Consider the following 14,458-nt stretch of genomic DNA (forward strand, 5'->3'; position numbering starts at 1 on the left):
ACTCTATACATCATTGCCATCACCACCACAGCTACCACCATCACCATAAATTCACATCAATTTTTCTGTGCTGACATGAGTTGTATATATGTGGCATAAAGAACTTGGTTCAATGTAGCTTTATATATGTATAAATATACTTGTTTGTATCAAATTCTCAGACTTGTCTACTTTGTCTAGAATTTAAACATTTATTCTTTTTATGAACCACAAATGTAAAGTTTTTTATATTTTCTTTCAATGTCCATTTTTGAAAAGTACTCTTTGAAATCTTGATATAATATTCATCATAAGTTAGTAAATGTTTTTACACACACACACACACATACATGCACACACACAACATTCACTTATGCGCATTCACACATACACGAATATCTAATGTTCACATGCACACAAACATAAATGTAAACGCACATGCATATATCAAACTTGTATATATGTCCCTGTCAATAATGGCCCAATAATATTTTCATTTTTATTTTTCTGAATATGGTTCTTTAATTCATTTAATCTATAACTAACATCAAAATGAAATTATGACTATGACATACCATAAAAACATAAGAGGCTTATGTTTTTCTTCTCTTATCAGTCCATTACTTGATATGTTAGCTGCTCTTCCCATTCAACCATTCATGTGGTACAGTGTGTTGATTCAATGGCAACTTGGATGACAGCCAACTAGGTGATGTATAACTGGATAACTAACTTGGCTATCTAACATCCTAAGTGACTGGGTTGCATAAGTTTAGTCAGAAAAAAGTATTATTGATGCTGCTTAGCTCCAGATCAACCCCTATTTAGCAAATCATTCCAGTTGCGATTACATTTTTTTTTTTCAATCTGAGGGTCTACATGTGTCAGCTGTCCCCACTTTTTGATATACTCTCATCTCTCAATCACACACCCTTTATTTTATTCACTGCATTATGCTTCTTGTATAACTGAAGATACCAGTGAATCTTTCCTATTCACTGTATCATATTAATGCATTCGAGCTTTGGTGCTGGAGAAGACTTTTAAGGATTCCATGGACAGCAGCGAGGCTCACCAATGGAGAAGTTCTTAAGCAGGTCAGGCCGAAAATGTCGCCAGAAGCTAAGATCACCAAGCATAGATTGGCATATTTCGGTCATATTATGTGGAGAAAATCCCTGGAGAAGGACATCATGCTTGGAAAGGTCAGTGGCAAGAGAGGAAGAGGCTGACCAAGAACCCGCTGGCTTGACACCATCAAGAGGGATACCGGAATGGACATAGCCAATCTGAAAGAAGCTGCCCAGGATAGAACTGACTGGAGGACACTGATCCAACAAGTGACCGAGAGTCGATTTCAACTGAGCAGATAGATAGATAGTATCATATTGTCCATGTTGGGTTGTCATTGGACATTTCTCCGTTTGTCTGTCTATCTGTCTCTCTACTAAGCTGCCTGTGTAATGAGGGATAGCAGTGGGGCTACTTGAACTTAATCTCTTCTCTGTCATATTTATGTACTCATTACACCTGAGCATTGCTTTCTCTGTACGAACAGTCAACATTTCCTCTCTCTCCTGCTCTTCACCCCCTCACTCCAATCACTCTGTTTCCATTATCATACTCTTATTCTATCCATCCACACATCCTCTCTCTTGTACTTAGACTCTTAAGTTTTCATCTGCTTCTAATAATTTGGCAGTTGCACAGCGACACTATGAGATGACATAGCTGTAAATTTATTGTCTCTTATTTTCAGTGTTATCAGTATCTTTCTTGCTAGACATCTGAATGGTGAAATCATTTTAGTACTAACATTATTAAATGAGGTGTCACTAATTATTACAATTTCCAGGTGATTATTTACTAATATTTTCAGAAGTTAAATAGATTCTGATTTTGATATTACAAACTCTGCTGGCATTGTGTATTGAGGTTACAATGTGTTGATAGGAAAATGCTTGAAGCTTTCCAACATTGAGTTACATCTTGTTTGCATTAGCTAACTTGCATATATTGTAATAAATTCCTTCTGAAACTTCTTGAAATCATTGATAATGTTAATTGAGGATATATCTGAAAGAGCTATTATCAACATTAATAACATTTCTTTTGAGATGATGACTTGGAATAGCTGACTTTGTTTTGAAATGGAATCTTTAGCTGCATCAGCTTGACTGTTGTGGTTTCAAAAGTAATGCGAATGCTCCATGATTCTATGTTGTCACGAAAGTGACCATGCTCAATATGCAAGGTAGGAATTTGTAGGAATCCCATAAGGTGTTTATAAACTGTTAACACATTAAAATTTAAATGGCATAACAACCAGGTTGACAGTGAAAATAGACTTTTATAAGTGGAAGATGTATAGGAATAGTGAGCAGTAAGAATACATGTGAAATAAGTTTCTTCAGATGTTTGGAAGGCTTCCTTGAAGTAGCTGAAAGCTTTTTTTTTTTTTTTAGGACACTTAGAGTGGAGGTACATGTTCTGAAATCATATTTTCTAGAAAAAGTCAATGAGCAGTAAAGGTTTCTCCCTCAGAGTGAAGAGCAGGTTTCTGTATGGTGTGCAATGTTGCATGGTAGTAAGTTGTGGGCATTGAATGCATAGAATTCCAGAAAGAAATGAAGTGAGTATACACTGCTGGATTGAATATCTAATGTGTTAATGTACATGAATGATGGAACACAAATGTGTTGGAAAAAAAAATTGGATTAAAGATGACTTGGATGTAATATGTGAGAGAAGACTACCATAGTTCAAGCAAGTGATTTATATGGAGGATGACAGTGGTGTAAATAAGTGCCTATTCTTAAAAGTACATAAAATCTGTTGCAAAGGGAGACTAAGGAAGACATAGGGTAAAGTGGTGGAAATTGATCTCAAGAAGCTGATCCTCCTGAAGAGATGACAAACTACCATAAAATGTGGTTAAACATAATGCTGTAGAAGGCATTTCAAACCCAAACAAGCATAGGAAGGTGTAAAGAATGATAGTGTTGAAGGAAAGTTAGATGAATGATATTTACACTTAGGGCTCTCCCAAAAAATTTTATATTAAATCTCCATCAACTGTTCTCTCTTCTCTTCATTACTCTCTCATTTATCACTCAACTTCTTTCCTATCTACAGACTCCTCTATTATCACTCATTCTCTTTTCAATCAAAATACCTGTGTAATGAAGGATAGCATTGCATTAGTTACATCCATATTAAATCCTCCTCTTTCTGTCACCTTTCTTTATCACTAGACATTATTCTCTCCCTTATCATTCATAACCGGCATCCATCACTTTCATTACTTCTATCACTAATCATTGTTCTCCATCACTCTCTTTTATTTCTGATATTCCTTCTTATTTCACTCTGTTTCTTTTCACCTCTGCTTTCAACCCTCATGCAGTTTCTATCCAATCTCCCTACCAATGATTTTCATGTAGCTGTCTTAGTCTGTCTGTTTGTCTCAACTCTCTCCTACTATTCATTGCTCTATCTCCTTCCTATCAATCCAGTTTTCCTCACCATCCTCTTACTCTGATTCTTTTTCATCACTTTCTTTTTTATTACCCTCTCAGTTATGTTGCTTCAATCCAATTTCTGTACCAACAATTGATATGTAACTGTCTAGCATTCCTTACACTGTCTTATTATTTTAACTCAGATTTTGTTGGCACTTCTGGAGTCTTGCATGCATAGCAGGCTTGCTACCTGCAGCCCATGGCACCAGGCTATCTGTTCTTTTCAACTGTTATTATTATTATCATTATCATCATCATTATTATTATTATCATTATTTTCATTATTATGATGATTATTATTATTATCATCATCATTATTATTAACATCGTGCCGGTGGCATGTAAAAGTACCCGCTACACTCTCGGAGTGGTTGGCATTAAGAAGGGCATCCAGCTGTAGAAACTCTGCCAGATCAGATTGAAGTCTGGTTCGCCAGACCTCAGTCAAATCGTCCAACCCATGCTAGCATGGAAAGCGGACGTTAAACTATGATGATGATGATATTATATCACTCATAAATTCCTATCACGCTGGTTCTCATTTTAATATCCTACCATCCTCATTTCTTTCCTTCACTATTGCGTGGGAAGCCTGAGTGAGAGGATGATAGAATATTGGTTTCAAATTTTGGCACAAGGCCAGCAGTTTTAGGAGGAGTGGGTATATTGATTACGACCCTAGCGCTTAAGAAATAAGTTCCAAAGTACCAGCTGAACATGGTGGGTGGGGATCGATGTAACCCCTGCTCTAAAAATTGCTGGCTTGTGCCAAAATTTAAAACCAATATTCTATCATTCTCTCACTCAGGCTTACCACCCAATTATGGTGGAAATGAATGAATGAATGAGTGAATGGAGACACCACAGGAAAGAGAGGACATCCTTCTAGTGCTGTAAATGAATGAATGGAGACAGCAAAGAAAAGAAATGACTCTTTAGGTTTGTTAGAAACAAGGTGGTGTCACTAGTACTAGTATCATGATAAAACATACCCAGTATCTTATTCAAAGTGATTCACTGAAAAGGTATCCAGTCATAGAAGGCATACAAAAATGGAATGCATGAATGAGATGTGCTTGTGATTTACACTCCAAATAGGATTTGATTTCAATCCTGACAACTCATCAATCTCAGCCCAGCATCAAAAAGCATAAAAATGATGTTATGATGTGTATATATATATATATATATAGATATATAAACATGCATATACTTATGCAAACAAATATATAGATATATATATACACATATATATAATCTATCTATCTATTTATCTGTGTGTCTGTCTGTCTTTCAGTCTGTGTCCATCCATCTGTCCATTGTCCATCTGTCTGTTTGTCTCTCTCTCTCTACCAATGTGTGTGTGTGTACACACACACACACACATAAATGTGCATACATACACACACACACAAAGAATGAGACTTAACATGCATACTTCACTGCTCACATTAAGGAATGTGAGTGTGAAAAAGAAGAATAAACTATGTGCCTGTTAATACTGGTGTTGATGACAGCAGTTGACAATCTGATATAATCATTCTCCAATTCCTCTGGAAATGTTCTTTGTTTAGTGTCAGTCAGACATAAATATCGTCTAAATATGAACATAAACTATCAAATGTTTAGAATGTTAGAATAAATGCACTAATGAAGTAGTTTACACACTTAAAATATCTCGAAAGGCATCTCTATTCAACTGGTGCATGAATGGATGTAGTTGTGAATAACAAATGGCCACAATCCAGAGAAGATTTAACACTTATTGAACCTTTCAAATGCATTTTTAGATATGGTGATTGTCTCAAGTTTTCAACTTCTGCAGCTTGGTTAGCTGAATTAGTTATGTACACCACCTCATACTCACCTTTCCATGCATCACATAAAAAAAAAGCCATAATGTTTTTTATAGATTTCACTTCAGTATTTGATTATAGCTTTCGTTTTGCAAAGAATACATTTAAATGTTTTGGGAAATGTTACAAATTTTTAAAGGCAACCCATTTCATTTTTATAATTTTATACTATATAATAATTATAATTTTCAATTTTGGCATTTTTTTTTTTTCTTCTTGTGTAATTTATGTAAAAGTGGATATAAAAGCTATACAGAAACATAATGAATAAGTTGATTGGAAATTATTGGAAAATTAACACTAACAAATACTTTTAATAAATGTGACCTAGTTATAGAATTTTTGTATTGGTAATTATCTGCAAACCATTCCTAACATTAAGCAATTAGGAAAACTTTAAAAGGTGAAATTATAGGTTTCAGTATTTCTTTCAATGTTGCATTGTTTTTAAGAGTTGTTTACAAACCCTCAGCTCAAATTCGCCTGCAGTTTTAAAAATAGCCTTGAAAAAGCAGTAAATAAAAGAAAAAGGAAGAAGATAAGGTAAAATTTATATCCTGTTTTAATTCTTCCTTAAATTCTGAAAAGATTTTTTTTTATTTGAATATTACAGCTTTTTTAATTACATCTCAACAACACTGACTACAATAAAAGCAAGCTGAACAAAATAAGATGGGAAGAAAGAGCTAAATTACTTTCTCAAACTATTAATAACAGCAATAACAGCAAAAACTAAAGCTTCCCTCATTTATTTTATTGAAAGTGAAACCAAATGTAACTTTTCTTCAGTTAGTGTGAACATATTTAATGCAGTGTGAGTTAAAAAGCTAATTGGAGATAATTATGTGGCAAGTATCAAACAATATAAGTCAATGACAAATATTTTAATTATTTCAGCAAGTACAGGAGACAACTCTGGAATATTTCAGCTTTATTATAACCTCAAAGGTAAAGCATAAAGTTCATTGTACTTGCTGAAGTAGTAATGTGAGAATTACTAAGTAAATATACAAGGCTATGTACCTGTTGGTGTAGAAAAATAGCATTTTTAGCGGATACATACCAAGCCTAGTATACCAGACCAAAAAACATAAGGACAAACTGGTAGCAAAAACAGTTTCCTACCATGCATAGTTGATGTTATTTTGAGTACACATCTTCTCATGAAGGACTGGATCGTTATAATATTTACTATACTGGTATGGATAATTCAGTTCTAACTTTGTAAGATGTTTCTGCCTCTGTCACCGCATTATCAGTCCAGTATTATTAGACAGTGGTCTTTATCAGAGGTGATTGGTAATATACAGAAGAATTATGTCTCTTCACAAAAAGCTACCAGGTTGTATATACATTAGCAATTAGTAACAGAAGCAGCCTTTGTGACAAATATTGATCAACGCATCCAACCTGACCTGGATGTGTTAGACTGCAGTGAATATCATGAGAAATCATCTTGTGTAGACGACAAATGCTTAAAAGCACAGATAATATCAATTGATGATATTTCACCAGTATTGGCAGGTGGTAGTGTTGTATCACATGATTTCATAGTATTTAGAATCATCAGTAACAGACAGCCAAACATTGAATGTTGATGATCTGAAATATGGTGAAATTACATGATACAACAGTGCCATCTGTTGGTGCTGATGAAATATCAATTGATATTATCTGTTCTTTTTAGCATTTGTTGTCTACATGTGATGGTTTATCAGGACATTTACTGCAGTCTGAGGTATTATAAATAACACATCCAAGTTAGGTTGGATGTGCTAACTTATATCCCTTCGTTTTAGTAATATTAATTTTCTTCTTCAGCATACATTTTAATGTCTGTTATTTAGAGATACTTTGTATGTGTTCAGTTCATTGTTGTCTAAGATTTCCTTATAATATAACAACTTCTGAAATGAATTTACCCAAAGTCCATCATCCTCCAGACACTTTTCTGAACAATAAAGACGCCTAGGATTTTAAACTACCTGAGGGATTATTTATTTATCATCTTCATCAATGAATGAAATGTTAAAATGTGATAAATGAAATGGATTTGAATCACACAAAAAAAAAATCATGCAGAAATCAAATAAGAAATATGTAAAAGGATCCATTGGAAAATTTGTCCTTATAAATATCTGTGGACTTTGGTCCAACTTTGGCTCACTATTTTCTAATACAAGCCATATCTACTATTCCTCAAAAGTTTAATCTCTCATTCCAAATCTGTAAATCCATATCTGCTGTCCATATTACACATATTTTAAGTACTTTCCTAAATGTAGTGTATGTGCTTATGTATATTCCATATTCCTCAACACAGCACTCTGACCTGGAGATCAGCAATAATGACTTTCATATACTATACTGAAGTCTTCTCTATTCTTCTAAATCCATCTGCAGTCTCTTACTTTATCCACAGTTTTTCAGTCATTATTAAATGTACTATCACACCCATTACAGTCCAAACCCCTTTGTAGTTCTGTTGCAGCTGGGTTCTCTATTGCTGTTCTACAACATTTGGAGGAAATTCTTCACTGTCACCAGCCCAGAAGTATTTAGTCTATATATATATATATATATATATATATATATATATATATATCATAATAAATGTGACTTTTGGCCTGATTGGACTTTTGGTGGAGTCAGTTTATTCAGAGATTTGGCTGCTGGAAGATTTGCAGCTCAGCTACTGGATCAAGGAAATGGAAGCATTCAGCAAGACAGCAATGAAGACAACACTCTTCCAAATGGCTGAGGTATTTGGGTTAAAACTGTAGAAGAGTTGATTACCGAGTTTTAGCTAAACATTGAACATAATTTTCAAGATCATCATTGGCTTTGTGAAAGAGCCGTACTTGCACCAAAGAATGAAGCTGTCCAGATTGTCAATTGGAAACTTATGCAATCAATCAATACTGAGGAAAAAAATCATTTCTAAGTTGATACTGTTGTGAACCCCAATGAGGATGTGAATTATCCTACTGAGTTTCTTAACTCTTTGGGTCTTCCTAGAATGCCTTCTCACAAACTGACATTGAAGAAAGGTGTTCCAGTCATGCTTTTGAGAAATCTGGATCTGCTAAAGCTGTGCAATGGAACAGGACTGACTGTCAAGCAAACACATCCACACCTTTTCGAAGCAACAATCCTCACCGGACAAGGAAAGGAAGAAAATTTGTTTATTCCAAGAATTCCACTGATTCCAGCAGACATGCCCTTTGAATTTAAGAGACTTCAATTTCCAGCAAGAATTAATTTTGAATATATATATATATATATATAAAATCACCGTCCGTTCGTGGCCGTTTGCCAGCTCTGTCTGGCCCCATGTCGGTGGCACGTAAATGCACCATCCGTTTGTGTTCATTGCCAGCCTCGGCTGGCCCCCGTGCCGGTGACACATAAAAGCACCGTCCGTTCGTGGCCGTTTGCCAGCTCTGTCTGGCCCCGTGTCGGTGGCACGTAAAAGTACCATCCGTTCGTGTTCGTTGACAGCCTCGGATGGCCCCCGTGCCGGTGACACGTAAAAGCACCGTCCGTTCGTGGCCGTTTGCCAGCTCTGTCTGGCACCTGTGCAGGTGGCACGTAAAAAACACCCACTACACTCGCGGAGTGGTTGGCGTTAGGAAGGGCATCCAGCCGTAGAAACACTGCCAGATCTGACTGGGCCTGACGAAGCCTTCCAGCTTCACAGACCCCAGTTGACCCGTCCAACCCATGCTAGCATGGAAAGCGGACGCTAAATGATGATGATGATGATGATGATATATATACATATATTCACATAATCACATAACCATACAGCAAACTCTCAAACTGCATTTAGGTATTTTGATCCTTGTCAACTTTATGAAATGGTCTTATCTATAAGCAGATCCCCTTTCATTAAACCCACTGTACCTAGTCCACAGTTTGCTTCTAATTCCACTCAACACATGGAAGAACAGAATAAAACCTATCCTCTTAAACCCACCAGTCTTACACAGTCACCAATCAGGGCAACATTTCCGGTTACTTGAGCTCAATAGAGTGAAATTTCTCAATAATGTTCCTGCTATCATCTTTAAACAGTATACTCTTGAGCTGATCTTTGTTCTCAATAAATTTCCAGCCGTCTTCCTTTATGGGTATTGATGTAAACATATGAAAACAGAAGGTACTGTGTTCTATTTTGAAGGAAGGTAACATCTCTGACGTTGTCAACAACTCCTTTGTCATTCAAAGTCTCAATGTAAAGGATTCAGTTAAAGATGATTGCCTCCTTCATATCTCTTTATGTTTCTTCTCCCCCTCCTCAGTAGCTATTAATAATACTTATCATAGAGTTAGATCCTCAGGAGATCCACTATTTCACATTAGGAATAACTTGTTTCTTATGCCAATGAAAAAGACTCTATGTTGTCTATTAAGTTACTGCAAATTTAGTTGTCAAACTCCTCTGCCACTTTAAGAAAGAATGGTGTGGTCACAGCTGGAGCAAGTTTGATCTAAATCTGCTTAGTCAGGGCTGACCTGGGGCAAGACAACAACAATAAGTACACCTCATGAGAAAGTTATTGTTCTTGACGTTTCTAAACTGAGCAAATTTCTACTGCAACACCTGTTGGTGTGGTTCTCCTTAATCCACACTTTATCAACTCTAGTGCTTCTCAAAGCTTCAGTCATGTCTTCTGTACTCTTCTTTTTGTTTTTAATTAGACATTCCTATGCAGGTAATTTTATTCTAATCTTCTACACCAGGAATCTTCGGCATGCAATGTAGACATCTAATTCTAAATTTTGCACCATTTCCATAAATAGAAACCTTGAAAACATCCTACAATAGCAACATATAACCTAGTCTTTGTATGTGGTGCCAATACATAGACAATGTATATATATCAAGAGAAAAGTCTTCTAACATTACATCTTTCTCACCCATGAATAATACACATCTGAAACACTCAAACTTATTACCTATGTCACACATTTCAATCTCCTACGACCTTTCTTGTATCCATACACCTATGACAACATGAGACTTTTCTCAAAGGCAAGGTAAGCAAATACAAAGAACAACAGTAAACTACCCTAGAGTTCTGCTTTCATATAAGGAATGGTGCAACTGCATTCTAAAACAGATCTGGCAGATTCACTCACATTCCCAGATTCTTTGTCAGTTATGATGAGTGTTCCAGCTGATTTGATTAATAGAACAGCTTGCTCATACAATTAACATGCAAGTGGCTGGGCACTCCACAGACAGGTATACCATTAATGTAGTCCTCAGGGAGATTCAGTGTGACACACTGAATGTGACAAGGCTGGCTATTTGAATTAAAGATAGAACTCATTTCTGCCAGCTGAGTGGACTGGACCAATGTGAAATAAAGTGTCTTGCTCAAGGACACAAAGCACTGTCAGGAATTGGCCTTATGATTGTGAGCTTAATACCCTAACCACAAAGCCACATGCCTTCACACATAATTTACATTACAACCACAAGCATACTAATGCACTCTTCCCGTTGTCTGTCTTCTATTTCTACTGTAGTGGAATCTGCTTCTTTTTAACTAGCAAACTGTGTACTCCTTGATATACAACATTGCCTCTTGTCAGCATCACTTCAACTGTATGTCACCCACGAAACGCCACACAAAGTATTTTATTAAATCTACACCAACAGTTTATTAGTTCATTATATAAATTATAAGTAAGAAAATAATTTTTTTTACCTTTCTTGTAACTGTTTTCCAGGAATAAGTCCAGCACGGAGATTGCTATCTCCTTCTTTACGTGCCTGCCACCAAAGTGGATCTTCTTGACTAACAATCTGAAGAACATCTCCCTTCTGGAAAGGAAGACCTGCTTCTGGGCAAGGAATAATGGGGTCATCAAAGGGATCATAATCAAATAGAGCTCGAAGTCTTATTTGAGTTGAACGATAATATGGCTGAAAAATAAAGAGAATAATCACGGATCAATTAAGATTTTATTCACACTGAAATAAGCTAGATAATTTTATTTAAATCTAACAAGAAATTTGATTTTGTTGGATTTTGAACTTTTAGATGAAAATAGAGGCAACATCTATTTCTATCATATTGAGCAAAACAGACCCACAATTAATTCCTTTTTTTTTCTAGAAAATGTTGAATATTTTTTATGTTTATGTATTTGATTTGCAAGATTTTTGATGTGAAATTGTGTATTGAAACAGATATTGTTATATTTGGTGATGGTCATATTTTACTAATTAAACACACATGCATAATATGTTTGGTCTTCACTTCAGCTTTATTATCATTATTTTACTTTCTTTGTCAAAACTCAATTGTCACATATCCTGCGACCTCTTCAGTGACTCTTTATCCCATATGTCCCAAGCAGAACAAGAAAAGACACATTGGATTAAAAGTCATTGAAGAGGTCACAGGATGTATGACAAAAGAGCTTTGACAAAGAAAATAAAATGATACTAATAAAGTTGAAGTGAAGACCAATATAAAGTACATATGTTTAATTGGCAAAATATGATCATCCTCACTAATTTATTAAAAACAAAATGATCATTTTTTTTTATGATTTAGTAAGCAGTAGAGGGACAGTGCCCATGACTTTTTTCTGAGACTGTTGGTACAAGGAGAAGAAGAAACCATGATTTACAGGTTGTTGCAATAAGAAACAGCTCATCAGAGATCTGTTCTGAATGCTTACAAGAAATTGAACAGTGAAAGGTACTCCATAGGCCAGTGGTGGAGTTAAAACCAAGCAAAGATTAAATCTAATGTCTTAGAACATGTTAAGTCAATCCAACTATTGACAAAATGCAATAGTAAAATAGACATGCCCAAGATGCCACATGGTAGGTCCAAGTCAGGAATCATATGAACCTGAAACAAACTTCTTACAACCTACCTTAGACCTCCCTTAGTTCTATGATGCAAACTTCCTGTTTTAAAGTGATCTAAATAAAAACCTTCCATCAACATTTTATGTTAATTCATGTTCCATGCACCAGTTTAATAATGATTTTAAATTTTGGCACAAGGCCAGCAAGTTCGTGGGAGGGGGTAAATTGTTTACAGTGACCTGAGTGTTCCACTGGTACTTGCTTTATTAACCCTGAAGGGATGAAAGGCAAAGTTAACCTCAGCAGAATTTGAACTCAGAAAGTACAGATGAATGAAATGTTGCTATGCATTTTGCCTGGCATGCTAATAATTCTACCAGCTCACCACCTTAAATACCAGTTTAATAATCCTTTCTTCTATTGGCACAAGGCCTGACATTTTGTGGGAGGGGGCCAGTTGATTAAAAGGATGAAAGGCAAAGCTGACCTTGGTGGAATTTGAACTCAGAATGTAGCAATGGGTGAAATACCGCTAAGCATTTCATCCAGTATGCTAATGATTCTGCCAGCTTGCCACCTTGAATATCAGTTTGATAATGGCAGTTATTTTACTAAATTCTTCATTTTTCAAATTAATTGAAACAAAAGTTGTGTTTCTCAACAGAAATATGGCAACTAACATAGGATCAAAACATGCAGCAAATATATTGTTTGTCCTGAGATTAAAATTATTATTTCCTTTTGTTTACTTAGTTGGAATACTATGTTAGACATTAGCCAAAAGAAGAACATCTATGTAGTCATTTGACTTATGAGTATTAGCAACCAAATTTTTCTTACCCTACCATTCAGACTATGCTGCCAACAGTAATGCTTATTTATTTTAATTGTTTTGAATTACTCATGTAGCATCATGTAGATTATTTACCTTATTTACATTCGACGGATATTTGTCCTCATCTTGTTTGTTGTTAACACAACGTTTTGGCTGATATACCTTCCAGCCTTCTTCAGGTGTCTTGGGGGGAATTTCGAACATGGGTTCTCATTCCTAAGGTATTTTTGGATGTTATTATTATTATTATTATTATTATTATTGTTGTTGGTGTTCAGGTCACTGCTTGGAATCGAACTTGGAATCTTGGGGTTAGTACCCCACACTCTTAACCACTATGCCATATTCCCGTGGGCATATGGTGTAGTGGTTATGAGCATGGGCTACTAACCCCAAGATTCCAAGTTCGATTCCAGGTAGTGACCTGGATAATAATAATAATAACAACATCGAAAAATACCTTAGGAATGAGAACCCAGGTTCAAAATTTCCCCAAGACACCTGAAGAAGGCTGGAGGGTATAGCAGCCAAAACGTGTTAACAACAAACAAGATGAGGACAAATATCTGTCGAATGTAAATAACGTAGATAATGTACATAATTCCTTATCTCTTAAATATAGAACTGTAGTAGCATGTAGCTTTGAGGTTTCAATGATGTACTCATTTCTTTTTAGAATGACATTGTAGGGCTGGTGTGAGAGGCTCAATATGGCCAATTTGAACATAAAACAGGTACATTATTTGGGCCAGATATGGCCAGTTTAAATGCTTAAAGGTAAAATCACATGTAGCATTTTTAAAAAGAGAAGAACATCTTGAACAAAGTTGTTTAAGATATACCAAAGTTATGAGATAATAGGATAGATATAGTAATAGGTGGAATGCCTTTGATCATAGGTCTGCTTAACTGCAGTTGATCTGGGACTAAGCAACAATAACTGGATATACAGTAGTCTCATTTTGCAACAGGACGTTTAATTCAAAATAAATAACAATTTCAGACAGGATATCAATACTTTTTATAAATATCTCAATTGGAAGTACTAACAATTTTAATAAAGATGTTTGAAAAAAAAAAAATGAAGCAAAATAAATAAACAAAAGTAATAAAAAACAAAACCAAAAAACAGCAAAAATAACTCAGTATTCCCTTCTATCAAATAAAAGAATTTGTTATCAAGTCATGTGCTAATTTTATTAGCTACTAAAATACTGCATGAATTTGTTTTTTTTCTAATATGAACTTGAAAAATTTATTACCTCTATATAAATTGAGACATTAAATCTGCATCAATTACCATTAAAAACATATTCTTTTTGTCTCTCTCATACAATCACACACACACGTATTATATATATATGTATGTATATATAAAGATATATATATATATAAAAATATGTATACATATAAATATATATATATAAAT

General features: G+C 35.0%; 1 protein-coding gene across 13 annotated transcripts in view; it reads right to left on the reverse strand.

Annotated features, from left to right (window-relative positions):
* LOC115215814 (MAGUK p55 subfamily member 7) overlaps positions 1–14,458 on the reverse strand; it is a 930,620-nt gene that overhangs the window by 92,250 nt on the left and 823,912 nt on the right. For all 13 annotated transcript variants that reach the window (XM_036506006.1, XM_036506002.1, XM_036505998.1 and 10 more), the window contains one exon: positions 11,077–11,294. In XM_036506006.1, the coding sequence (XP_036361899.1) occupies positions 11,077–11,294 (218 nt within the window). The remainder of the gene's footprint in view (positions 1–11,076; positions 11,295–14,458) is intronic.

The sequence above is a fragment of the Octopus sinensis genome, linkage group LG9 (assembly GCF_006345805.1).
Source record: "Octopus sinensis linkage group LG9, ASM634580v1, whole genome shotgun sequence".
NCBI lineage: Eukaryota > Metazoa > Mollusca > Cephalopoda > Octopoda > Octopodidae > Octopus > Octopus sinensis.